General features: G+C 39.5%; 2 protein-coding genes across 4 annotated transcripts in view; one reads left to right on the plus strand and one right to left on the minus strand.

Annotated features, from left to right (window-relative positions):
• Window positions 1–804: 804 nt before the first annotated feature.
• man2a2 (mannosidase, alpha, class 2A, member 2) lies at window positions 805–22,544 on the plus strand. Of its 3 annotated transcripts, XM_038300024.1 has the most exons (24): window positions 805–1,085; window positions 1,206–1,411; window positions 1,732–1,989; window positions 2,974–3,118; window positions 4,689–4,860; window positions 5,054–5,181; window positions 5,504–5,677; window positions 6,955–7,141; window positions 7,579–7,756; window positions 8,017–8,219; window positions 9,078–9,260; window positions 9,350–9,464; window positions 9,556–9,626; window positions 9,710–9,875; window positions 12,528–12,764; window positions 12,994–13,116; window positions 13,341–13,455; window positions 14,833–14,966; window positions 15,114–15,255; window positions 15,574–15,707; window positions 15,972–16,049; window positions 16,545–16,739; window positions 16,824–16,937; window positions 20,109–22,544. In XM_038300024.1, the coding sequence occupies exons 2-24, from the start codon at window positions 1,280–1,282 to the stop codon at window positions 20,259–20,261; spliced, it is 3,537 nt and encodes a 1,178-aa protein (XP_038155952.1). In that variant the 5' UTR covers window positions 805–1,085; window positions 1,206–1,279; the 3' UTR covers window positions 20,262–22,544. The 3 variants fall into 3 exon arrangements, with proteins under 3 accessions (XP_038155952.1, XP_038155951.1, XP_038155953.1); XM_038300023.1 differs by having other exon boundaries at window positions 805–1,411; XM_038300025.1 differs by lacking the exon at window positions 15,972–16,049 and having other exon boundaries at window positions 805–1,411.
• A 2,425-nt stretch (window positions 22,545–24,969) lies between these two features.
• furinb (furin (paired basic amino acid cleaving enzyme) b) overlaps window positions 24,970–27,999 on the minus strand; it is a 168,986-nt gene continuing 165,956 nt past the window's right edge. The window contains exon 16 of the mRNA XM_038300063.1: window positions 24,970–27,583. Within this exon, the coding sequence (XP_038155991.1) occupies window positions 26,871–27,583 (713 nt within the window). The 3' untranslated portion in view covers window positions 24,970–26,870. The remainder of the gene's footprint in view (window positions 27,584–27,999) is intronic.

Below are 27,999 nucleotides of genomic sequence, written 5' to 3' on the forward strand. Positions count from 1 at the left end.
AGTTATTAATTAACAATGTAAACAATGTTTCAATAAATGATTCAAAAATCAATGTTAAATATTGGGATGGTGGTATAAATTTAAATGAACATATGTTTTCTCTCATCTTTTTGAGTCTAAAAAAAACTGCATTAGTGAGTATATGACCCAATAAAAGTTCATGGGCCTGGTAAGATTTTCTTAAATAAAAAAAAAATCTCAAAATGGAAAACAGTTGGATTTATTTGAAACTAAACCTGGGATCAGGATCATAGCAGACAGGGTACTGTTGTAAAGATAACTACTGTTTGCCTGCCCTTCAGCCAATTAGACTCCATCTCTTCTTAAGGGGCTGCTATTCTGCATACTTTCGTTTTTTTCCCCTCCTTCTGAAGATTGAATTTCTCTTGTTGTTTGGATGACAGGCTTCTACTGAACTCCAGTCATCTGCATCAGGTGCATCACAGCAGGGAAACGTCTAAGGCTATGTTCACACTGCAGCCTGAAGTGACCCAAATCCAATTTATTTGCCCATATCCAACCTGTATCTGATCTTTTCATGGCTGTCTGATAAACACAGATCCAATTTTTTCCAATGCGACCCAGGCCACTTGGCTATGTGGTCCTGAATCCGATACGAATCTGATCTTTTCAAATGCGACCTGTACATGAACCGTCAGGTCGCATTCATCCAATCTGAACGCTATTAATACCCGACAAAGGTCACTATTCTGGGTCTTGCTATGAAGAAGCGGCAAGAATAACAACAACCATGGCAACGATAAGGAGAGAAGCATTTATGTTTAACCATCTTGAAAAGGGGGCAGGACCAAGAAAGCATGTCTACAATAACAACAACAATCATGCTGCAGGGACACTAGTCTCACTTTTTGTGCCCCAACTGTGAATACCCTTTTTTTTTTCTTCTTTGCGTCTCCTCCAATCTCATCGGTTTAGATGGTTGAGCACAAGGGCCACTTTGAAGAAGACCACCGGTGGTTGTGCCTTGGCCAGAGCTGACAGAGTTTTTGCCAGTGATTGCTGCTTTAGAAGCTCCTCCACAGCCTCTGCTGCAGCAGCCTCCTGTCACTGTGATCTCCAGTACGGTGAGTGGAGGCTGCAGGCATCACAGCTTCTGTACTGGCATACATGTTTAGTTTCCATCATTATTATTTTTTTTTTTGCACTGAATTGCGGTACTCTTGGACCTTTTGACTGTGCTGCAGAAAACGACACACAATCCATTCAAGGACATTGTTTTATTTAATTCCTGAGACTAAAAAGAGCGCTTCAGAGGAGGATGAAGCTGAGGAAACAAGTGACAGTGTGTGGAGGGGCCATATTTTGTGTGGCTGTGTTCTCACTCTATCTGATGTTGGACCGAGTCCAGCATGACCCTGCGAGGCGACAGAATGGAGGAAACTTTCCACGGGTAAGAATCTTTGCTGTGGCTTCATGCATATTTTGCTCAAAAGCCATTGAGGAGCACCTATTTTTTGTTTTTCAACTGCAAATGTTTTGCCATCTTTAGATTAGATGAAACGTTTCTACATCTTTTAGGATTAATGTCTCCTGTAAAAAAAAGAAAAAAAGCTTGTAAAAATTTTTAGATATTATACATGTGTATTATATAAATGCCTACACTTTTGATTATTATTTCTACCGTCAGCTTATTCTACGGGGCTTATGTGCTTTTGCTACTGTTTGATTAGTATTCTGCAGCTCTTTTGTTAACTTATCGTTTTCCTTTAGAGCCAAATATCAGTCCTTCAGAATCGCATAGAGCAGCTGGAGCAGCTCCTGGAGGAAAACCACCAAATAATCAGCCACATAAAGGACTCTGTGATGGAGCTCACAGACACAGGAGCTGTGTCTCCCAGCGGCCACCTGCCGTTCAGAAGCGCTAACGGTTCCTGGGTCCTACCATTCGACGGTCGACCAACCTTTCTTGCAGTGAAGCCTCAGGATTGCCAGTTTGCTGTTGGCAGCCGTACTCAAACAGATGTACAGGTAAATGAGCCCTTCTGCAAAATAAGATGGTAAAAAAATATATTGATGAAAACCAGGGAAATTCTTCTATAGGACATTTATTCTTATAAATCTCTCCAGCCTTAACTGCTGAAAGGATTTAATCAATTTTCCAGGCTTGTGCCCTACTTACTCAACTCTGCTGCTTAACTCATAAATGTAGATTTTTTATTTTTTATTTTTTTTGCAGGTCATACAATTTAAGTGGAAATAAATAAATCACATCAATGGTATAAGAGTTAAACTAAGCAAGAAGAGTAAAAAAAAAAAAAAAAAAAAATTAAAGCAGACACACATTTTCATACATTTGTGTTAAATGGAGTGCGTCAGATGAGGGAAATTAGAGTCCACTCAGCTGGGAAAATATATCATTCATACCCAGGGTGTGTATAAAGGGGACAGCATCAATTTCTAGCTGCAGTATATAACAATATTGAAGTTGTGATATTTAATATTTATATCCATCAATTAACCGTGCGTAGTTGCTTTGAAGTGGGTATTTTGCATTTATTTGCTGGGATATGTGTAATGTACATATGGAGTTGTTGCCAAGTGTTTGGGATCATACATGGTATGTTTTGCTACCAAACACAACATACTATACAAGAGCCATCTTTCCCCAGTGGTGATTAGATCCAACCGGCTCGTCATCTGCTGTTTGACATCATGTGAAAGCAACCTGTTACTGTCACTCTTATGCTCTTCCTGAGAAGTTTTACCTGGAAAACAGCTACCGCTGTGTGCAAGAAGCACTATTGAATGAGGGATGGAATTTATTTTTGTGAAACCAAAAGGTGCAGCTGCTATTTTGATGTCTTTGTAAAGTAGGAACATCACAGTGCAGCAAAAAATGGTTGTTTCCAACATGTTTTCGTTTCACTGTAAGCAGCATTGCTTTGAATTATTAGCACTTTCACCAAATGATTGCAATGTAATTCTACTTTTGCAATTCTATCTTTGCTTTAGATGCTGGATGTGTACTCGCTTCTCAAGTTTGACAACCCTGATGGAGGCGTGTGGAAACAGGGCTTTGATATCACTTATGAACCTGATGAGTGGGACAATGAACCTCTGCAAGTATTTGTGGTTCCTCACTCTCACAATGATCCAGGTGAGCTGTGCTGTTGAATGTCGGACATTTCTAAGAGATGTGTGTATTTTTTTAAGGGGATCTTTGTTAACTAGGCATAGTCTGATATGAGATTCTTACAATATGAAGTGAAGGATTTACAGAATAATGTAGGACACTAATGGGTTATAAATATCGTCTTTTATTCTGCTTCCAGATCTTTATAGATTATTAAAGGTATAGTGGAAGATGTTCTTTTTCCGGGTGGATCATCAAAATAAGTAGTCCTCCTAATTATCAATCATTCCGGTGATATGTTTACGTAAGGCCATCCTACTTGCTTGTCCCCATTTCCACTATGTGAGTCTGACATAGTGGAAAAATTGCAGATCTTCTTTTGGAAAGTAAGCTTGTATGATCGATGCAAACAGCAACTTTTAAACAAAGCGTGCACAAAGCGAAATGGGCTTGTGCATGCTCTCGCACAAGTTAAATAAGTGTTCCCTCTTGGAAGCAGGTACAGGGTTGTGCATGTGCATTTTTTTTTTTTTTTTTTTTAAGTGGAAAGGGCAGGTCGTTTAAAAAAAAATTCATGAAAATCCTCCACTATACCTTTTAAGTATAACAACTCATGAATGAGCCTACGTGCTAGGGTTACCTAGATCTCTCATAGTCAGTCTAGTTATAAAACCCAAAATTAAACTTATGCAAATTTTAGTATCCCTGAAGGATTGATTGAAAATAATTAGGAATATTTTTTTAAATAGAAAAATGTGTTTTCCTTGTAAGTAAAGGAGAGGAAAGCAAGTATTCTTTCAGTCTGCTGCACACGGCCTCAAAGAACTGGCTACTCTGTTACCTTCTCTGGTTTCTCATGAAAAGGACTTTAAACTGTAGAACAGTTGTGACAAAAATTTCACTGGTTTTGAAAGAAAACGTTTTTAAACCTTGGCTATAAATAATGTCAGTAACCGGTCTGTGCCGGGAATGAGAAAGTCAGGTTTGTTACTTTTGATCTTACTTGTGTGGGCAGTGGTGTTGGAGGTTCATAAATAATTTATAATGTATCCTTCATTATTGTCGAAATAAAAATCTGACGTGACTAAATGCTTACCCCCCTGCCCTAACAATAAGCAAAACAATAACATTCAGGTATTCTTTGCGTTGCTCTTTGAGCCAATGATTGGTTAAAATTTTATTTTAGACTGACATTTCCATTATATTGTTTACTCATCCGGGGCATCCGCTTTCTAACCTGACAGTTATTGACAGGTTGACAGGCTGAAGAAAATTGTCTGTTCACATCAGGAACTTCGTTTATTTCCACCAAACAATATTTGATATACAGTGTGAAACGCTTGTATTGCGTATTTAAATGGGAAAGAGTTGCTTTTCCAATGAAGTTACACAACCCTCTGCATGGAGCAGCTCCCCTTTCAATAAAATATGAGGTTTATTTTGGCTTCTTTGTAGCACTTTTTACATCTTGTTCATTCACTAGTGTTTTCTTTTTTTCTTTTGGTTCAGTTGGCTTAGAAATCATAGCAGAGTTGTTGTTTCTGAGTCTGCATTATGCTGTCTGAGTGTTGCTTGGTCCCACCTGTGTTGTTAGGTTGGATCAAGACTTTTGACAAGTACTTCACAGACCAGACGCAGCATATTTTAAACAACATGGTGGTGAAGCTGGCCGAGGATCCTCGCAGGAAGTTCATCTGGTCAGAGATTTCTTTCTTCTCCAAGTGGTGGGAGACTGCAGACGTCTACAAACAGGAGGCCATGAGGAAGTGAGTCACAGCTTTGCCAATTCAGAACCAGTTGATGCAGACACTTGCAGCCTTCAGTGCTCTACACAGAGGGTGGTATCTGCTGGCAGATTAGAGCGGCTCTATTTATAGGTTGTTATCTAGTCAGTGAGACTCTCTCATATTAGGGCTGGATTATTCTCACCTCGCACTCCTAATCCTTTCTTTTTAACAGACTGATCCTTGGAGGACAGCTAGAGATTGTGACAGGAGGCTGGGTGATGACAGATGAAGCCAACGTTCACTACTTTGCTATGATAGATCAGCTCATTGAAGGGCATCAGTGGTTGGAGAGAAATCTGGGTAAAACATTCAATCACAGAATAATTTCACATTTAAGCGCTTCCATTTATTTGTCAACGATTGATGCTGAAATCTTAAAGGAGTTTTAGAACTTCTGGTTTCGCAGAACTATTAAATATATCTTTATGTATGTGTACATGCACTCCCTGCTGTGCTAGTGAAGTTACGGCTCCACAGCTGATAGCATTTTGCTCATGCGTTAAAATGATTTCTGCTGCTTTCAGTGTCTAGCTGTGGAGTGTGACTTCTTATAAAATGTCTCCTCGTCTTTCTCCAAGCCTGCAACTAAAATATATATATTTTTTCCTGTATGCTGTTACAGGTGTAACTCCTCGAAGCGGGTGGGCCGTGGACCCCTTCGGCCACAGTGCCACCATGGCCTATCTGCTGAAGAGGGCCAACCTGACCAGCATGCTAATCCAAAGGGTCCACTACTCCATTAAAAAACACTTTGCATCCACCAGAAGCCTGGAGTTTATGTGGAGGCAGGCGTGGGGTGAGTGGATCGGTGCCAGCAAGGTCCTCTGATTTTTAGTGCTCATCTTCAGGCTCCTTTAAGGATGAGCCCAAACGCTTGCTGTGGTATTTTAAAAAGTGGATTTTCTTGAAAGCACAGACTGTAATTCATAGTTGTTTTTATTATCATTTGAGAAAGCATTGAATGGCTGCCAATGATCCTAGTGCTCTATTTTTTTCCTACTAGGAATATCATCAGTGTAAGATGTAGTAAATGTGTTTTTAGTACTTATGAGGGTTCATTTAGTCGTTTTAATGTTCAACCCCAGACAACACTTAGAAACCCCAAGCTCATAAATTTGCATGCAGTAACGCTGAAGGGAAAACATGCTTTTGTTAAGATGTTAGCAGTTAATCTAAAGTGCTTTTTTAAAAGCATTCATACCCTGAGAACCTTTTTAAGATTTGATTATATTACAGCTTTAAGCTGAATGTATTTTATGGGGATCTTATGGGGGCCGTCTAACACAGAATTGAGGCGGTGGAAGAAAAAAAATATTTTAACATGTTTTAAAACAATTATAATTAAAATTGTTAGGAGTTTTGTGCTTATTTGGATTTAGCTCCCTAAGAAGGTTTATTAAACAACAAATTTTGATTTGCAATTGTATCTGCACTGTTTTGGGTTAATCTTTACCAAGTCACATTACCAACACATTTTTTACTTGGTTGTACTTCGGACCCATTTTATTTTATTTTATTTTTCTCAGGCCACATTGACATATTTAAAGGTGTGCCTGTATGTTTGGATTGGTGGTTTAGCTGGGAGGTGTACCTCAAGTCTTTTTAGCCTCTAACAAACCAGTCTGTTGTCTCTCTAAACAGCATGATGGCAATAATATCATGTTTTAAAAGGGTTTCCTGAAGAGTTATATTTCTGACTCATATCTGACCAGAATGTCTTCTTCCATGTTTGTTGCCCTCTAATCCATCAGAAACTGAGCCTGTTTTTAATAGACTTTGGCTTTGCAGCTGTTTAATTGCCGACACCAATTCACACATCGCCATTTAAGTGACGTCTTTAGGGAATTGATGGCTCTGTTTATTATTTTATTTTTTTATTTTATGTGTTCAATGATGGCTATATACAAAAGCATGCCAGACTTTACAGCTTTTCACATGTAAAGCATTTTTATACCCAGTATTATTTTTCTTCCACTTTAGTTTTGTGCCTTTTTGATCATTGCATCACATAGAATCTCAATCCTATCAAATAGAGATTTTTTTTTAAATTCAGTCTTTTTGTTGCTCTGTCAGACACTGGATCCAGTACAGACATGTTTTGCCACATGATGCCCTTCTATAGCTACGACGTGCCTCACACCTGCGGGCCTGATCCCAAGATCTGCTGCCAGTTTGACTTCAAGAGGTTACCAGGAGGTCGGATCAACTGTCCCTGGAAAGTGCCTCCCAAATCTGTGGTAGAGGCCAACGTAGCAGAAAGGTGAGAAGTTATTTGGGGAGGCTGAACATGATAAAATGGTATGTTGGATAATGCTTTGTTAACCTTAAAAACCTTTGACTTGACTATGAACAAACGTATTGGATGATGAAGTTGTTTACTGTGAATGTGAAAGATCCAGGTTTGGCTAGAGTCTAATCTCTCTATTTGAACGTATTTTGTGTTTTTTTCTATCCTATTTGTATTCAACTCCAGCAGCAACCACAGCAAATTTATCAGTGGAATGTTTTCTGTAATAGCCCCTTAATAAACTCAAGTTGAACTTGAGCCAGGGAGAAGGAATAAACTGCAGGAGGTGGACACCGTGTGCTTATCGCTTCGTGGCCACATTATGCAGCTTTTAGACAATGCTCTTTTTCAGGACATGAAAGCGTGTTTTATCCTTTCTCTCTCTCATCATCCTCCTTTTTTTTTCACAGAGCACAGTTGCTTCTTGATCAATACCGGAAAAAGTCTAAACTGTACCGCAGCAAGGTGCTACTGGTCCCCCTAGGAGATGACTTTCGCTACGACAAGGCCCTGGAGTGGGATCAGCAGTATATCAATTACCAGAAGCTTTTCGATTACATGAACTCTCAGCCCGAGCTTCATGTTCAGGTGAGAAAAGGACTATTAGATGCCCACAAATCATATTTTAGTTATTGATTTATTTTTAGACGCTCAGCATGAGATGTTTTTCTGTAGACTAAATTATACAGCTGTGCTTTAACTCGCTGCCTGAACAAAGAATCTGTCATGACTTCACGCCTGCTTTTATAAGAATCCCTCACATGAAAACAAAAGACTTCTCTTTTGTGTAGCTTTGTAAGAGTGAGGATTTTTTTTGTCCCCCCTGTCATTCTGTCTGCCTCCTCCAGGCTCAATTTGGGACTCTCTCCGATTACTTCGATGCTCTCTACAAAGCCTATGGAGTTCCCCAGGGATCCAGACCCAGTGACTTTCCTGTGCTCAGTGGGGATTTCTTTGCCTATGCAGACCGTGAGGATCACTACTGGACCGGTTATTTCACCTCTAGACCCTTTTATAAAAGCTTGGACCGTGTGATTGAGTCCCATCTCAGGTGAGGGATTTTTTCTGACAGTTTATCAACATTGAGCTGCTATTAAACGGTAATTAAAAGGTTTCCATGAGCCTTGAAACAACAAGCTTTCAGATTTTAATTCTTATCCCGTTTATAAATGATGGTTGTTTCTGTCTGGCCAACCGTTTATTTATTAATATGTAAATCTCTTCATACTTTTATTTTATTAACACATCATTTACTAATCATTCATTCTTCCATCCATTGGTCTGTTATCTGTTCCTTTTAGTTATTTATTGACACTCAACCTCTGTTGTCCATCCTTCCTAAATGTGGATCCTCCATCTATCCAGCATCATTGTTGTTTGTCCTGTTAAGTTTAAAACTAGATACAAAAAATATTCATATTTGATACCATTTTCAGTACGATAGGGAGTTTTTAACATAAAACTCAGGAGAGTCATAAACTTTTATGACCTGCATCCAGTAGGTCATGAGGCAGAGTCACACGGTTGTGTGACTTCCATCCAGCCAGATGGTCATTTCACACTGTCCTATGACCTGCATCCTGCCAGATAATCATTACTGAGTTTTCTGTTAAAGGCCCTCCCTATTAAGTTGTAAACTGTTAATAAAAGGCTTTGCTGTGAAGGTATCTGAGAGAAAGAGTGCTGGTTTTGAGCCAGCAGCTTCTCTCCCCTTTGCAGAGGTTGACGTTTCAAAATCCCAGTCTGTGTTTGATCATTTCGTCCTCTTAATCTTTTAAACTCACATTTCTCTGGATTTAAAACCCAACAAAAACTCTCTTGTTAATGGAGGTCTGTTAAAAGGACGCCATAAAACTGTAAATGGTGTTAGCATGGCTGAACCTCAAAGACTCATCTTGTGGTTTTTCAGAGGGGCAGAGATTCTGTACAGCCTGGCGGTTGCAAACGCTCGTCATGCTGGTATGGAGGGACGCTACCCGGTGACTGATTACGCCCTGCTGGTGGATGCAAGACGGTCGGTTGGCCTCTTCCAGCATCATGATGCCATCACTGGCACTGCGAAGGAAAATGTGGTAATCGACTATGGCACCAAGTAAGATCATGAGGGCTGTGGAAGGTCTTTGTTTGTCTAGTCTGGAACCACAGTGTTTTATTGAATTATGGTCCCCCCTCCCCCACTAGATTGCTGCGTGCACTCATCGGTCTGAAGAGAGTTATTATCAATGCTGCTCATTTCCTAGTGATGAAGAACAAAGAGTTCTATCGTTTTTACCAGACAGAGCCCTTCCTGGAGACGGTGAGGGGACTGACTTGTTGAGTTATATAATCATTAGCAGAACAAAAACAGACCAATAATAATCTGAATGCATCATTTTTTGATTCTGTAGGATGACAGGCGTGCGACTCAGGACTCTCAGCCTCAGCAGACCTTAATCGAGCTGGACCCAGCAGGACCAAGGTAGGATGCTCAGTCCCTCACATCTGTTTTTTCTTCCTCGTCTTGATTGTCTAACTTTTTTCTTTCTCATTACTTTTTACCAGATACTTGGTTCTGTTCAACCCCATTGAGCAGGAGCGACTCTGCGCCATCACAGTGTTGGTGAACACAGTCCGGGTGCGGGTGCTCACTGAGGACGGACAGACTCTCCCTGTGCAGCTGAGCGCTCAGTGGAGCTCTGCTACTCAAATGAGTGCTGAGGTATTTGAGGTAAGATGAATAATTGATTGAGCCACTGGTCTGAAAATGGCTACATGCTTTTTTTTTTTTTTTTTTTTTTTTAAAGATGAAATCTTTCTTGAATGAAATTATATTTTATTTACAGCCATTAAGACATTTGCCTTAAAGTTATAGCTTTCACTTTTACATTTGCTGACATCAATCTCAACATCCGTGGTAAATAAAACTCCAACTTTTTTAAATAAATGTATTCTTTTTTTCAGTCTAAAAACATCTTTTTTCCTCAAAAAGTTGACAAGGTTAGAGATAAAAGGGATTTGTCACTTTGTCACAGAATCCTTCTTCATCTGGTTATTTTCCTTTACCATTACTAGGATTTGAGGCACTGCTTAATCCTGTTTATAAAAAGACTGGTTTTCCTTTCTGATTCCTTGAGAGCAAACTTAACATTGTGATAAATGTCTCATCTGGTTGAAGTTATTCTCTCCCACTTTCATTCTGTGGTGTTCTGTAGGAACATAGAGCATGGGAAAAGTTTAACTAAAAAAAAAAAGTTCTAACTTTTATTCCAGTGTTGCTACAAACAGACTTCCTGTTTTTAAAGCTGTTTGAATAGTGGTTGTGAAGGTTTGCCATCCTAATGAGCTGCTCCAACAACACTGGAAACAAAACTTTCAGTAGAAGATCTATTAAGATCACATTAAGGTTTTAAGGGACTGACTGAGCTGCGGGTGTAGCTGTGAGCATAAACTGCTGGAAGATAAAGAGGCTGTCAGTTTCTGTTGTTCTGGTGTTGATCTGACATTTGACTGTACTTTTTTTTTCCTTTTGTGTTTATTTTAGATTGAAATAATCATAAACTAAACTCCACAGTTTTTAAAAAGCTATAATCCTTTTGATTGGCTGCTGCTCCACATGAGTCTGCCTCCACCTACTGAAAAAAACAGTAATTTCCTCTGTTCTGTCGGCTGGTGACGGATCGGCGATATGTTGGTCTTTTTTGACTAATCAAAAAAATACTTTAACCCTGAAACTTGTGGTGCTGTTTAACATACCTACATGTTTGTCTTTGCAAAGATTGGACTGTAAAGAAATTAATAGTGATAAAATTATTGGAAGTGAATTCTTTAGGCCTGTCATCACTATTGAAGTTTAGTGTTTTATGCACTAGAAAGTTGACTTTATTTTTTTTTTTTTAATTTAAGCTTTTGATAGAGGCTCTATTTCTTGAGTGCTAATATCAAACTGAGCACCTTGTAAGCTGGGGATGTGAAAGCCTAATTCTAAGTAAAAATTATGTAGTTTGAACTAGTCTAAATGATTTTATATTGCAAAGAATCCAAACCAGGCCTAGAGTTCCTACCTACCACATAACTAAATCCAGAGTTTATGTCAGTATTTTATATGTACAAGTCATGAAACTACAGAAAATAAAAGCTCATTGCTTGTTTTCAAGATTCATGTTTTCTGTTCAAACAGTAAGAATATTAGAAAAATGTCTGGAATATATTGATTTGTGATTTTTGAGAAGCTTAGAAGATTGAGAAGGTGTTAGCCTGTTGCTAAGTACAAAGGGTCTTTTCATTGGTCAGTTTGTCAGGGACATGATTACTAACAGTAAAATGTAGAAAGCAGATGCTGTTTGAGTGAAGCAAAAAAAAAAACAACAACACAGTTTCAGTCTATAATTTTTCTCTGGGTACTATTTTAGGTAAGAATTTCTGAGAAGTATAATTATTATTTTGAGAAGATGAATTTAAAGTTGCATCAGACTTTAAAAAAAGACATGGAGACTTTCTTTATTAGTTTGTTTACTCTAGAGAATCCCACAATGCAACACAGACTTAGCTACGAGAAGGTGTTTTACCGAACTGGCAGCATTTACCTAGCCTGACGTAGTCCGACTCAATTCTAGTCAGAATATGAGTCTGATACTGCTCCATAGAGCTGTGATTATGGGGCGTGTTTCGAACGAACCAGGAAAAAAAAATGCCTCTGCACTCAATTGGATAGACCTACAACCAATAAGAGCAACGGAGTGTGTGACGTATGTTAAGCCAGGCACAGTTGTTTTTAACAAAAATCAAAGCGTGCAGTTGCACGCCTAGAATAAGAAGATGAGCCTTGATCGCGTTTCTCTGTTCCTCTTTTAAAACTAAATTGCTGTCGATATCTTCTAGAACAGACCTAATAGCAGAATCTACTCACCTCAACTCTCCGGCGGCAGCCATTGTTGTTGTCACCCATGCACGCTTTGGTCACGTGGTTGATTACGTTACTGTTGATCATCTATCCATCATCGTATAAAGCCCGCCCTGACAATTTGATTGGCCCGCCAGATATTGTGCGAGCATACTCGCGCTACTACTGAGCAATGCCAGACCAAACTTCCCGACCTCAAACGTTGTGGGCGGGACTAAGTTCGTAATGGCACCCAGGCTAGCATTTACCCAGTAGCTGCGTTAATGAGGTGTGATCCCTTTCGCACCGTAAGCAAACTGCTCCAGAGTTTGGTTAGAGCTGTGCTAGTGCCATTATCATGTCCTCGTCGACACTAAAGGGGAAATGAACCAGTTTGTTGCAAATTAACGGGTATAAAAAAATTCCTTATTAGAGCCTCATGATTGACAGTAAGCAAGTTTATATATTGAAAACGTTAAAATCTTTCTTCATTCTTCCCAGGCAACATTCATGGTTCGTCTTCCACCCCTCGGTTTGGCTGTTTTCCACCTTTATGACTCTGCTGACTCGCCCATGACGATTCGCTCTGACACCCTGCTGAGGCTGTCGGGACGTGGCGTCTCTGCTCGGGCTTTGGACCCTCTTCCTGTCCGCTCTCAGCCGGCTGACTCTCAGACCTTTTATATTAGTACTCAGACTCTGACTCTGGGTTTCTCTGGAATCACTGGCCTTCTGGAGGTTTGTGTTTATTCATTTGTTTTTTTCTGCTGACTTGATTTTGAATCTATATCAAATATTTAATGACCTTTACTTTATTTTCTGATTGGGGGAAAAAATAGCCACAAATTTGGTTTGTAAATACACTAGAGCTGCCAAATCAAAGGGACTTGCCTTGTTGCTAAAATGCATCTCATCTTCTGTCTTCTTTTTTGCTTTTTCTTCATTTGTGTTCCTTTTTCATCTGAAGAGCATCAAGCGTAAAGATGATCCAGAGGAGGTTAAGGTTCAGATGCAGTTCATAATCTACGGCACACGTCTGTCAAAAGACAAAAGTGGAGCTTACCTCTTCCTGCCAGATGGAAAAGCAAAGGTATTCTCTTGGTTGCATCTCACATGTTAGCGTTCCTCTCAAAAGGCTTTGATGAGAGTCCCCCATGGGTATCATCTCATTTTATCCTGCTGGGAAGCTCAGGGCAGGAATACAGGCAGACTAGATTTAAGGAACAAACTTTAAAGGTTGAGATCTGAACTCCGTTTTGCTGCCTGTTGTGTTTCATTTTTAGCGCATCTTGTCTGACTGCTCTCTGTTTTCAGCCCTACAACCAGAAAGAGCCCCCTGCAGTGCGTGTTGTGGAAGGGCCTCTTTTCTCTGAAGTGGTGGCACAGTACCAGCACTTTGAGCAGACCGTCCGCATACACAACGTGCCAGGTAATACGCACAGAATCTGGCATTTGAAATGCAGCTCAGAATATTCTTTTTCTGTTTTGTTTTCCTTTGGCTCATTTTAAACTAGCTAGCCCAAAGTAAACTGGAGTGTTTGTTTAAAAAAATAAAATAAATAATAATAAAAAAGCATTTATTGTTTTCCACCCATTAACTGGAGTCATTATTACCAATTTTAATAAGGTAACTTTTTAAATTATCCTGCTGCTGAAATGTGCTCAGTAAATAAAGGTGCCTTACTTTTTTATGTTTATTTTAATGATGCTGCCTATCAGCTAATGAACACCCCAGTTATACAGTCTGTACCAGCAGTGTGGCTTTTATGGTGACCTTAAGCTCACCAACACTAGTGGGTTTGGTGTGTCCCTTAGTTTTCCAGACAAAACCCTTAACATCAAAGGGGCTTTTATCCAATCATGTTATATCCTTAAACTCTTGAATGTTTTTTTGTTTGTTTTTTTTTTTAAATATCACAATCTTTTTAACATTGTCTTTATCCCAGTTGAACCAAGTACACTATGTATTTTCAACTTTCCAGTGATATGACATCACATTTGTTTCAAACTTCCAGTCTCTTAAGCGATGAAAATGTGTGGTTTGTCCATCTTGAAAGAATCTGTCTGTGTGCCATCTGTGGCCACAAACAAACATTTGTCTGTTATCCTTAAAGGATCAATCTCCCTGTAAATTATTATTTTCTAAATTTAATTCAATTTCAGTTCAGTTCAATTGAGTTTATTTATTTAGCGCCAATTCACAGCACACGTCATGTCAATGCCATAGTTGTCTTAATGAGCAAAAAATGAAATAATCCTCATTTGTAGTTAAAGGGGAACGCAATTTTTTTTTACATTTGGCCCTTGATTTTACGTTATTACATCATGTTCTACTCACCCATATGAGTTTTGTGTCATTTGGAGCTGTTTCTGAAGATATTCCGTTAGGTTATATCCAGGTAACGTCTTCCTATGGGCAACGAGTTAAAGGCACAAACTAAACTGTTCATAATTGATCATTTATGGTACGCCAGCATTCATAACATGTAGGCGAAGCACTGTCCCCCAGACATCTGCGGTTATATTTTTGGTATTTCTATTTTTAAAAACAAAGCGGCGTGTGTATGACGTCATGGGTGAGTAGAACATGATGTAATAATATCAAATCAAGGGCCCAAAGTAAAAAAAAAAAAAAAAAAAAAAAAATTCCCCTTGATGATGAGATTTACATAAATTATTTATATAAATGTTTTTGATGATATTCTAACTTCTCGAGATGCATTGTTAGAGGAATTTTGATCTCATATTTCTTGTTTCTTTATTTGTGGTACTAGTTTTGTTCTGCTTTATCACTCTGTATTTGCAGGGGTGGATGGTTTGTCTGTAGACATCACTACATTGGTCGATATCAGGGATCAGACCAATAAGGAGCTGGCCATGCGACTGGTCACCAACATCCAGAGTGGAGACGTCTTCTACACAGACCTCAATGGCTTCCAGGTCAGTAGCATTATGCCTTCTGAATAACTGTTTAACAGTATTTTTCTTCCTGTGCTTTAAACATTTCTCTTTCTTATTGCTGATGCACCTGCATTTCCTCCCGTGAGACAATAAAGGATTCATGTATTCTGTTGCATCCTATTCTAGATCCAGCCCCGTCGATTCTACCAAAAGCTTCCCTTGCAAGCCAACTTTTATCCGATGCCCAGCCAGGCGTACATCCAGGACAGCCATCACCGCCTCACGCTGCACACGGCTCAGTCTCTCGGTGTCTCCAGCTTGGAGAGCGGTCTGTTGCTCATTTATAGCCATACAATGTTTATTTATTTATTTTTCTTTTCAGTGGAAGTCCCAAAAGCTTGTAGCATTTTTTTTTTCTTTTTCTGATGTCTATACATCTATTGGCATCTCTTATCTTCTTCCCAAGAGGTACTCAAAGAAGAAAAGAGCTCATACTCTGATCTTGTAAACTGAGCTATCTCTCTATCATCTTTAAGATCGTAATGAAATGTTTGTAAATTAAGAGCCATTGAAATTGCTTGTGCTTATCGACTGATGCCTCTTAGTTCATGTTTGAAGCTGTTGTCTCTGTTGGGCTTCCCCTCAGGTCAGCTGGAAGTGATTATGGATCGGCGACTGATGCAGGATGATAATCGAGGCCTGGGTCAGGGTCTCAAAGACAACAAGAAGACGGTGAATCGTTTTCGCTTGCTGTTGGAGAGGAGATCCATAAATAACAAGGTTGCTATTCCAGTCATTTTAAATCTGCACAATTACTGTTAAATCCCATCTAATCAGACGAGGATCACTGTTAAATGACTCTCTGCAAGGTGTTTAATTTACCACAGATTACTTCTCCTTTCTGTCGCTGAAGAAAACCTTTCTCTATGCTTTCTTTTTTTTTTCTCAAACTACTCATTACCTCTCCATCTGTCTTTTTGCTTTCCTCCTCACTTGCTAATTTTGTTTTCCCTCTTTGCTTTTTTTCCACTCCATTACCCTCAGCATGATGGCTTCTTTGCCAAACTCTCGTCCTTGTTGCGCTCTTTCTTCTCTCAAATCCCAAGTGGTGGAGTTGGCGAGGTAATGTTGCCAAGGCAACAGCGAGGATGCTTTTTCAATCTGGTTCTTAGCAGTACCTGTAGTTGTAGCTTGAGCTGAAATCGCCCTCCTTCTACCCCGTAGCTGTAGTTAAACATCGTTATGACAGAACGGGCGAGAAAAGTAATGAGATGATTTGTCATGTAAATGAATCCACATTAGAGGAGGATTGAAAGCTTTGGTTGTAGTAGTATCACCCTGCTGATGGTTGTAAGGATGAGTTACACTCGCCCGTTGCAGTACATCACATCCTGAAACACCTTAATACTCTTTAATTTGAAATCTGACATCACAAAGGTGTGATTAGTGCTGCGTGTGCCGTGACTAGAATTAGAACCGTTCCTCCTCTTCTGCCAGGCTGATTACAGCTCGTTGCTCATGTAATAGCCCAGCGGCATCTCTAGAGGTGAGTCATTGATGTCGTGATGGGCACACTGTTATTTCCCACTCATTTAAATCCCTGCATCTCTCCTCCAGATGATGGACAGCGCAACAACTAGCTTCCCGTCTGTCGTCAGCCAGGCAACCAGCACCCTGCTCAACCACCAGGTCCTGGCGCTGCCTGTTCTGCCCAAAAGACGCGGGGTTCCTCCTCTTCAAACCTTCGCTCCGCTCAAGTCTGCCCTTCCCTGCGACGTCCATCTGCTTAACCTGCGCACCATCCAGAGTCAGGTTGGGAGGAGAGTTTGTCAGGCTTTTGGGTTTTAGACATTCTGTGCATTTTGAAGATCTTGGTGTCTGTGTTTATGTGAGCAGAAAGACCCCCAGTCGCCGTCTCCTTACACAGCGCTGATCTTGCACCGTCTGGCGATGGACTGTGGCTTTGAGGGTCAAAATCTCGGCTTCAACTGCACCACAACACAGGGACGGGTGAGTACTGGAGGCGTACGCTTTGTAGGGCGTATTTCAATATATTTTAATATTAGTATAAATCACCATTTAATTGAATTCAGCATCAGTAATGTGACACATTTCTGATATTTCAATATACATGCTAGCCTATGAATACAGCTTTCATCACCAACTGAGATTCCAGGTTTTATTGCTTTTATGTGTTTTTATTTTCATGTTATGTTCTAGGTTCATAAAGGGGTGTCTGTTGTGGGCATTCTCTGCAGTCTTTCGGAGGCCTTTGTTTTGATGATATCGAGAATGAAATTTATTGCATCCACCAAAATTAAGGAATGTATGGGGATATAAGTTTAGTCCAGATCAAAAGAGGTCAGATGACGTCTGCTAATTTAATATCTCTCACCAATGAAATACTTAAAATAATTAATAATCTAAAAGGTTTTATGATTATCTGAGTGTGAACTCACAGAATTAGAAACATATGTAGTGTAAATATATTATTTTTTATGCTCTGCTCCATTTTCCTGCACAGAACTGTTAGAAAAAAGGGCTTTTATTTACCTCTTCCGTATATATGGGAGATTCTGTAAAAGACTGGAAAGGCAAGAACAGTCCTAGAGCCTTGGAAATGTTGAAGGGTTTTTCTTGAATTGCATTTAATTGTCTATAGTTTGCTGTTATTTACAATTGCTGCCTTTTAAAAAAAGTATGTTTTAAATCTTAAAAAAGCATACCGGTAACTTATGCTGTTTGCATTGGAGCAAATTCACAATAAATTCAAACTACAGCCCTCATTTCCTATAGAAATATCTGAACCAATGGAACATGGATGCAACAATAGACTTAGACACATGTTATTTGTCATTTTGTACACACAAGTGTAAATAAAAAGAAATTTCGTTCAGTACAGCTCTCTAGACTTTTTCATTTTTTTAAAAGTGCAGCCTTGATAAAGGTAAGTAGCAGTGATAATATAAACATACGACTGTATACAGGTGCTGGTCATAAAATTAGAATATCATGAAAAAGTAGATTGATTTCAGTAATTCCATTTAAAAAGTGAAACTTGTATATTATATTCATACATTACATACAAACTCATATATTTCAGATGTTTATTTTGTTTAATTTTGATGATTACAAATGACAACAAATGAAAATCTCAAATTCATCATATCAGAAAATTAGAATATTACTGAAGACCAATAAAAACAAAGGATTTATAGAAATGTTGGCCAACTGAAAAGTATGAACATGAAAAGTATGAGCATGTACAGCACTCAGTATTTAGTTGGGCCTCCTTTGGCCTGTATTACTGCAGCAATGCGGCGTGGCATGGAGTCGATCAGTCTGTGGCACTGCTCAGGTGTTATGATAGCCCAGGTTGCTCTAATAGTGGCTTTTAGCTCTTCTGAATTGTTGGGTCTGGTGTATTGCATCTTCTTCTTCACAATACCCCATAGATTTTCTATGGGGTTAAGGTCAGGAGAGTTTGCTGGCCAATTAAGAACAGGGATACCATGGTCCTTCAACCAGGTACTGGTAGCTTTGGCACTGTGTGCAGGTGCCAAGTCCTGTTGGAAAATGAAATCTGCATCTCCAAAAAGTTGGTCAGCTGCAGGAAGCATGAAGTGCTCTAAAACTTCCTGGTATGTGGCTGCGTTGACCCTGGACCTCAGAAAACACAATGGACCAACACCAGCAGATGACATGGCACCCCAAACCATCACTGACTGTGGAAACTTTACACTGGACTTCAAGCAACGTGGATGAAGTGCCTCTCTTCTTTTCCTCCAGACTCTGGGACCTTGATTTCCAAAGGAAATGCAAAATTTACTTTCATCAGAGAACATGACTTTGGACCACTCACCAGCAGTCCAGTCCTGTTTCTCTTTAGCCCAGGCAAGACGCTTCTGACGCTGTCTGTGGTTCAAGAGTGGCTTGACACAAGGAATGCGACAGCAGAAACCCATGTCTTTCATACGTCTGTGTGTGGTGGTTCTTGAAGCACTCACTCCAGCTGCAGTCCACTCTTTGTGAATCTCCCCCACATTTTTGAATGGGTTTTGTTTCACAATCCTCTCCAGGGTGCGGTTATCTCTCTTGCTTGTACACTTTTTTCGACCACATCTTTTCCTTCCCTTCGCCTCTCTATTAATGTGCTTGGACACTGAGCTCTGTGAACAGCCAGCCTCTTTAGCGATGACCTTTTGTGTCTTGCCCTCCTTGTGCAACGTGTCGATGGTCGTCTTTTGGACAACTGTCAAGTCAGCAGTCTTCCCCATGATTGTGTAGCCTATAGAACTAGACTGAAAGACCATTTAAAGGCTTTTGCAGGTGGTTTGAGTTAATTAGCTGATTAGAGTGTGGCACCAGGGGCCATCAATTTTGAACCTTTTCACAATATTCTAATTTTCTGATATGATGAATTTGAGATTTTCATTTGTTGTCATTTGTAATCATCAAAATTAAACAAAATAAACATCTGAAATATATGAGTTTGTATGTAATGTATGAATATAATATACAAGTTTCACTTTTTAAATGGAATTACTGAAATCAATCTACTTTTTCATGATATTCTAATTTTATGACCAGCACCTGTAGTTACAGTCCCAGCAATCAGGTTTTTTTTTTTATAATAACCCCATTTTATATAACATTAAGCAGTCAATAAAGCAATAAAAAACAGAAATATATAAATAATAACAAAAATAACATATATATATATATATATATATATATATATATATATATGTTCTATTAAAATAAACGTGTGACTAGTTTAGTGTATCACTGAACTAGCTTTATCTTTTGAACAAATTTTAATACCCCCCCCCCCCCAACCAAAAAACAAAACCAAAAAAAGCCAGCACTCTAGTGGACCTGCAATCATTTTGATCTCTACTCAAAAGCATTTGTTAGCCCACATGTTTCTATTTTTATAACCCAAATGTGTGAAAGCTTTTACTGCAGCTCTTGCTAAACTGTTGCTGCTCTCACATAAAACTTTCGGTTTTATCTCTGTTAACCTCAACAGGGAGAGTTTGCAGTTGATATTAGGCAGTTACTTTAATCTACTGCTCACTAATTTAACCAACTGGAAGAGAGTCTCTCCCCTCCACTGGCCATAGACCGTTTCAGTCTAGGCCCTTAAATCTCCTTATTTATCTTCTCCTCTCTTTGCAGCTGGGTATATGGAGTCTTTTCAAGAACCTGGACCTGCAGCTGCTCCAGCCCATGTCCCTGACCCTGATGCATTCCAGCATGCCTTTGGCCAATGACTCCACCATCAGCCTGGACCCCATGGAGATCTCCGCCTTCAAGCTCAAACTACGCTAAGAGCCAACCACAGTGAAAACAGTGAACACACATCAGAGTAGCGAGACCAAGAACTGCAGTCTGGGTCTCCCTGAGTTGTTGAGCTGAATTCGGAGCAACAGGGTCCACTGTAACAGGGCTAACTGGACTGCAGGGGGCAGACAACAGCTGCTCTAGATCTGAGGGCTCGCAGCACAAACGTGGTGAATTTGAAGCCGTTTCATATCTGGGAAAGACTGCAAGTATTTCTCATCAGATAAAGCTGAGCATCTGCAATCAGATATAAAATCTCTGTTGTTCTGCTTTGTAAGCGCTTTCATTTCTCTCTGTTCTCCTCCTGGACTCAACTAGTGAATGTAAATATCCCGAATGACTGTGGAGGGGGGCTGGGACTGGTGCCACATCAGAGTGCAATTTTCAAGCTTTATTTGCAGCCCGGGCTGAATAATTTCATTTCTTGTTTCTGTTTTATTTTAAACTGGGGGAAAAATATTGATCATTAACATATCTTTTTTTTTTTTTGTACCAATCAGTCTGATGTAGTTTTTTTTGCTCAATCCTCAAGCTGTTTCCATGAGTGCCCACCGTTCTCATTAATCATGAAGGACGACTCCTCCCCTCCTGTCCTCAGTACGTACTTGTAGATAGTCTGCTGATTTCCCTCTCCCTCTTTGAAGATTAGAAAAGTGTGCAGGGTCCCAGATCGTGTTGACCATTCTTGAGCTTGTAGCAAACATATGCAGTAGATTAGCCAGGAGACCGTTACCTCATGTTTACCAAACAGCAGATATATTGGTATATATGTCTATGGATGGGGTTACTGTGAATATGTGAGGTTGATCATTTTTGGGGTGGGAGTATACTCTATCAGGGACCAGTCATAACTTTGGGGTCATTAATTAATATGAATTAATATCAGTGGCAACATACATCAAAGGAGCTAGTCTTAAACGCTCCTTTTCCTGATTTAGATCAGATTGAGCACGTATGAAAATAGGAACAACTCTTCACACTGTAGAGGCTGTGATAAGGTTTTTATCTGGTATTTGGAAAGATATCATTTTTTTTTTTGAAAAATTAAAACTTGCAAAAAAACAAAAACAAAACAAAGATCTGTATACTGGATCTAGTTTACTTTTCTTTAAGGCATAAGAAAAAACCCAAAAATATAATCATAGATTGATAACTTTCTGCCAGACGAGTCACGGCTCTATATGCCTGAAATGTGACCATAAAACAGTTTTTACTTTTCTCTATCATAAACATTACATTACTTTATTCTTTTAATAATCAAATTGGATTAATCGACTCAGATGATCATTGTCAGTATGTCATAAAGATATTAAACACTGTAAAAGTCTCTGAACATCTTTTTTCCCATTATATATAACTATTCTTCAAATACCAGGCTTCTGCAGGGTCTAAAGCTTTTTCATTTCCTTCAAAGAAACCCTAAATACAAACAGAAATCCCAATGTAGGTCAGAACTTACCTTTAATGCTGTCAAATTCCCCAAAAAAGCAGAAACATGTTGACCAACATTAATGAGTCATCCTTTGACCTTTAGATGTTAGAGCATTGAGGTCACATGTCGGAGCTAAAAACTGCAGTTATTGGTGCTACCGGTACTTGCCTTTTCACCTTAGCTAAAATAAAGGAAAATGGGTAAATGTTATGCAATTTAGATTATTGAATTCCCATTTGTTATAAAAAATTGAAATACTATTTTTTTCAGAAGCCAAGAATTGTAATGCAGTAATGAAAAGTCCCATTTAGAGAGCCGTGACTTGGAGAGGAATATACATTTCTTGAAGCTATTGGCAGTCTCAGCTCCACGGTGTTCTTTACCCCGAGGCTGGCTGCAGGCGCTGCGTCTGTCTGCCATTCCCAGCTGATGGGAAGGATCCTGTCATCTCCATCTAAGGTTGAGGCCATAATCCCAGCCGCACTCTGAACTGTGCAGCCATCTCCCCCCCCCGCCTCACTTCGTCACGTCCCGCAGGGGATCCGCAGCCTTTCCCCTAACCTTCAGCTGACAGGGCTGCGAGAGGTCAAAGATGTGGCTGCAAACCTCTTCCCTCCTGCTGTCGCTAACATCTGTCAAACCAGATGTCGCCACATTTCAGTTGCACTTTTTCTGGTGTCTCAAATTATTTTTGTCTGTAAATGTCTTTGACTTCTTTTTAAATGTGCTATCTGCCATAGGGCTCATTTTTTTGTTGAAATAATATATCAAGTCAACCCTATTTGCAAATAAAAGTTAGTGACTTAAGTCTAAAGTGACTGAATAAAGAAAAAAAAAAAAACATTAATTTACTGTTTCAAATTTTTCCACTAAAGATTTTCTAGATGCACTTTACAGCCACATCTTGATAAATTTGAATGTTGGGTTAATTCAAAAGGATTTTTACTGTAGATTTGGCTCGTCTTTGCAGGGGGGCTGGTACCCATCTGCAGGGCCATGGGCAAATTAAACTGTAAACATCCATTAACCCCTCAGTTCTGTTTTTGGACAGAGAGAAACCTGAAGTAACTGCAGAGAACCTGAGCATTTACATGTTGAATATGAAAACTAACCAGCGATAACATATGTCATATACGGTAATAAAAAGTTAATTCATTTAACTTCATTCAAAAAATACAACTTGTATATTATACTCCTTCAGTAAACATTACATCCTTTTTTGGTAATATCTGAGTTTAAGATTTTTATACTGAAAACCTTAAAATAACTTCAGATAAGCAAATTTGGTCACTAGGGGGCAACATTGAGTCAGTTTAAGCAGTTCTGTTGGAGCTAACCCTTCAGCTTTTAGCACTTAAGACTAATGAGTAACCCGCCTAGAACTGAGTATAAAGTTCAGCTCACATGTCCTTTGGTGAAGATAAAGGTGTCTCCCTTTGGTGACAAAAAGTAGCAAATAAAAACCAATGTCTCTTCATGCATTGTAAGAGGAAAGCAAGAGAAATGATGTGGCAGCAGGGACTTTGAGGTGATGGCTGAAGAAACATTCTGCAAACTCTGGGAGCTGCAGCATTTCCTGGAGTACATCAGCCTAGAAAGACAACGCGTGACCTTTAATGAGCCTGAAACGATGCGCAATTGATTTAAATGTGAAATCAACTAATGGGCTCCTGATTTGTTCTTGCTGTATTAATTAACATAATATTTCATGTTGCCAAACAATAGTTTGCAGTGCATTATAGCTGGTGATTAGTCTGAATCACTACACAGCCCGCAGAAATGGTTAATGGTCGTGTCAATGAGGAGGTGAAGTGCTTCCAAATACAGAATTTATAAAGGGAAGCCAGATCCTTTTTTGGAGAGCTCTCCCAGCAGATCTAATTATGGAGCACAGAATGGATACACTTTTACCCATGCATTCAGTTAGCTGCACCTTTGCAGATGAGGGAGCAACTCAGCTGATAAATAAAAACTTATTTTTTTTTACATCAAGCACAAACAACTGATTACAAAATAAGTGTCTTTGAAAAGGATGAGTAAAGTTTGAAATTCTTATTTGCTTTGTTGCAAATCATAAGCATTAATTAACTCCATAGAAGGAAAATCTCTTCAAGGAAACTTTTCTTTTCACAGAAAACTACTGTTTTAGCAAAAAAATGCTTAAAGATCACTGGACTATAATGACCACACCTGGACCAAGCTCTGAACAGGTGTTCCCTTCCAGGACGTTCACTGGAGAGAAGTCAAAGGCTGGAATCCTGTTCTATTTTTGCACAATGTTCTCTGTTATTATTAGTAGCACTTTCACAAAAATTTAACTTGTACCAAAAATACATCCTTCTAACCCAGATAGCAGCTGAGTTAGAAGGTTATATTTTTGGTCCAAGTGAAATTTGAAGTTAATTAGTTTGTGCAAGTTAGGATTTTGCACCAGCATCAAGGATGGTATGTTTCTGTGTTCGACTGTGCTGTGATCTTGAACCACTGGTGTCCATTTTTTTTTAACCATATGGGCCAAAACATCAAAGCCCAAAGAATTTAATTTAGAGGCCAACTCAGTTTCCATCAGTTTTTCACAAAGCAGGATTGGAGTCACTCTTTCTTAGTAGAGTATAATTAAATTCAGATTACTGTCCATCCATGTCATTATTGGCTATTTGTAATCCTACTTACTATAAAAGCAAAATGACAAAAAGCATGGATATTAAAAGATTTCTTATCTCAGACTTTCAGCTTCATAAAATGAAAAAAAAAAAAAAAATCAAAATATGTTTTCCTGATCAACTCTGATCAAACCTCTTTGAAATAAATACAGCATGCATGTTTAAGTTGAAGGCCTTTTAAGTTTTCTATTCACACCTTCTGTTAATTTATCTATTGTGTAGAAATACAATATCTGCCAGGCACAGTGATCAAGCTGGTTTATGATGTTCAAACTGCTCCTATTTTGAACACACTTCAATTCATTTCAAGCAGGAAATTCCTCCTCGTTTGGAGCTGTGGAAAACAGATTCTCAAAGGCGTTTTGGCAGTGCTGCTTACTGCGACTCGATACGTGCAACAGACAGAATGCTGGCGTCCGGATAAAGCCCGACGCTCCGAGTGAAGGAAACACATTTGAAACGGTGACGTATGGCAATAAAGAAGTGATGAACCATCTGCTCTCTGGTGTGGCGCTCGGCGCATCCAGGGATAAATTACAGCCGCCTGAAACCCTTAAAAGTTTTAAAAGCTGGCAGTGAAAACAAAAACAAGTCACACTGGTGCAACAGCCAAGTCTTTTTAATCCAGCATGAAACTCATCTCCAGAACTTTAAACATTCGTTATCAGTTGAATAAAAAAAAGAGCTATAAAACAAACATAGAAAAAGAAATACAAGATATCCAATTTTTTCAGTAACTGCAATTATTCCAACCTTTAAATCCAAAGGCTTTGATTCAGCCTGTGTAGAGCCCAGTCTACACAGATGGGAAATAAAGCTGGTGGATGCCTTTTTAATGTATGGAGCTGACAATAGACGGGGAGGGAACTTCACCTTGATGAAAATGTTCTGGGAGAGCAGCCTCTGAAATCAATATACTGCACTCTGTGGGGAAAATGAGAAGAAAATGATCATATTTTTTTCTCTACCAGCAGCAACCAACTGGGACAAGGCTGCCAAAGGTCGACCAAGCAGCCTTTGGCTAACTGATTTCATAGAGTCATTAAAATAGGAGAAAAAAGTACATCAGTACATTTCTCTGAGTGATACATCAGATATGTCTCCTTACTGTAGCTGGAATGGGGGCTGAACATCCTCCACAGTTTCCTGCTAGAACAGCCTGCGGGATGCATTATTATGGCGTCCCACGGTGCTGCAGAGATCTTCAAATTAAAGTTTTCCAACTATTAATGAATAGCATGCAAACCTCCTAACTTCGAGCTCTGCAGACTGTCAGGAAATAAATATATCTAAAACATAAAACTATCAAAGCCTGGTTTGGATTTGGGGGATTCATCAGATGTGGGTTTGATGAAGTAATGAACTGCAAGATTTAAAATGTTTCATCCATTTTTTTTTTTTTTTCTCTTGACTACTCCTCCCAGACTCCAGCCTACTGATTAGGATCAGGTTGAAATACCTCATGTGGTTCTGGAGGAGTCATGTAAGGGCAGTTTGTGGGACATTACAGCCCAAATAAATGTGCTTTGATGTTTGCAGACATTCAGCTTGTGGAGACAGTTCATATAACACCTATTACAGCGTTGCATTCTGGGAGATGTAGGTGTAAATGTAGGTGAAATTACACTTGACACTTTGCCTTCTGCTTTCATTCCAACTGTACTTTTCATTTTTTCTCTTTTTACAAGAGCATTATACCAATCCTCTTAATAATATCCAGCAAACGTCTTTAAACTGAGAATGGTTACAGACGTGTTCAATATTTGCTTAATACTTCATATAATGCATTGCTAAAGTATTCAATACTCCTTTAAATTTTCCACCTTTTTTCATGTCACAACCTCAAACATGAACCTGTTTCATTTGGATTTTACATGATAGACCATTAGAAAATAGTGGATGACAGTGAAATAATATGTATGTGGCTTGAATAGTTTTTTTATTTTTATTTATTTAAAATAAAGATTTTAATGAGTGTAGTGCTAATTTTTATTCAGCAGTTTTTACTCTGGTAATCTTTAAATACAATAAATAGGAAACCATTGGCTTTAAAAGTCATTAAATATTTTAGGAGGACAAATATTATTTGTCTAATCCACAAATCCAGCCCTAAAGGAAGAGTGGCAATGAACATTTTTTATTAAGTCCAATTTAAAGTTTGCCAGATCCTACCTGGAAGAAAGAGTCACCATGCGTTGGTCTATCACAGAAATTAAATACATTTAAGTTGGTGGTTTTACCTGACAGGAAATGAAAAACGGGTGTAATATTATGCAACACGCTTTACAGGTGAAAGGTCAAAATGAACACAACAATCATAGCATCATTAAGCAAATAGGATCGGTAAAAACCTAGAAATGGCATCAGTATGTGATGCTGATTGGATAGTAAGGCCTGCGTTTTTTTTTTTCTTCCATCCTTCATGTTTGACCTCTGCACAGTCAGATCTAACACCCTCCACGCTGCGGTGGGAGGAAACCACAACAACTGCGACAGATCCACCTACATCAAGCTATGCGTCCTGATAAAAGCTGTCCTCTCACTGTGACCGTCCACTTCCTCGATGTCTGATTCAGACTCATAGATGGTGGTGTCATCGTCAGCCCACACAGTGGGGATTCCCTTGTAGCATATTCGAGCCTTCCTCTCCCGCCCCCGCTGGAAGCCCAAACCAAAGCCCAGTCGAGTCCTCCTAGTGTCTGAAAACACAGAGGGCAGTTTGGTCCTCCAGGCCAAAGAAGCTTCTCCTGAGTTCATCTGGAGTAAGAAGAAGACCCCGACGAAGGCAGCTAGGATGAAGGCACAGCTGAGAACTGCCAAGATGACAGGAAGCTGAGAGGGCGGAGCTGCAGCGAGCCCTGGTTTCACAGCTTGTAGGCTGTTATTGTCTGCTCCAGCAGCTGCTGGCGTCTTCACCTCTGGCTCAGCCTCCACAACCTGCAGTCCTCCAGGGAGAGGGGATTTCCTCTGGACCTGGTTCTGGTGCAGACAGGAGGTGAGGACCAGGTGGCTGTGAGGCGGACAGGAAAGGCAGTCTGTAGGTCCGACACCTGAGCAGGTGAGGCAGGAGAGATGGCAGGGTAAGCAGGCCTGAACGGAGGACAGATCCACCCAGTTCTCAAGCGACAGGTTGAGGAGCTGTTGGCCTGATGTGAAACCAAGGGGACAAAACTTCACACAACCTTGGAGGAAGAGGGAGAAGCCCGGGCTGCACTCTGGTAGAGGTGGAAAAGAGCAGAGATTAAGGAAAACTGTCTGAGAGAGTCCAGTAAACACAATAAAACATACATGAGGACATAACCTGGAATATCTTTATTCTAGAAGGTAAGGCCTCATTATCCTAGGCAACTGTGTTGAAGGATCATTGATTTTGGCAAAACAAAAATGGAGCCAAGCAGTCGCCTGGGAGCTAATCCCCATGGTTACCCTTCTGATTGGTCGATTGACCCTAAACTAACCAGTTAAACTAGGAAGTAAACTCAGGACCTCTCCTGGACTGAGAAAACAATTGTTTTCCCTAAAGCTAGCTGTGTTAAAGGCCCTGCTTTGTTGAACAGCCAAACAGTCAGTTTAAGCTGCCGTTTTCATCAGTAACCAGTTCTACTGTAATCCAAATTAGGGATTAGACACC

Source organism: Cyprinodon tularosa, unplaced genomic scaffold (genome assembly GCF_016077235.1).
Source record: "Cyprinodon tularosa strain WSP-4 unplaced genomic scaffold, ASM1607723v1 ctg44, whole genome shotgun sequence".
In the NCBI taxonomy this organism is placed as follows: domain Eukaryota; kingdom Metazoa; phylum Chordata; class Actinopteri; order Cyprinodontiformes; family Cyprinodontidae; genus Cyprinodon; species Cyprinodon tularosa.

Excerpts from the sequence above, each read along its gene's own strand:
- man2a2 (XM_038300023.1), top strand. The coding sequence starts at position 1,280 with ATGAAGCTGAGGAAACAAGTGACAGTGTGTGGAGGGGCCATATTTTGT. Across the intron at positions 3,119-4,688 it reads TCACTCTCACAATGATCCAG|GTTGGATCAAGACTTTTGAC; the intron begins GTGAGCTGTGCT and ends CTGTGTTGTTAG. Across the intron at positions 7,142-7,578 it reads GAGGCCAACGTAGCAGAAAG|AGCACAGTTGCTTCTTGATC; the intron begins GTGAGAAGTTAT and ends TTTTTTTCACAG.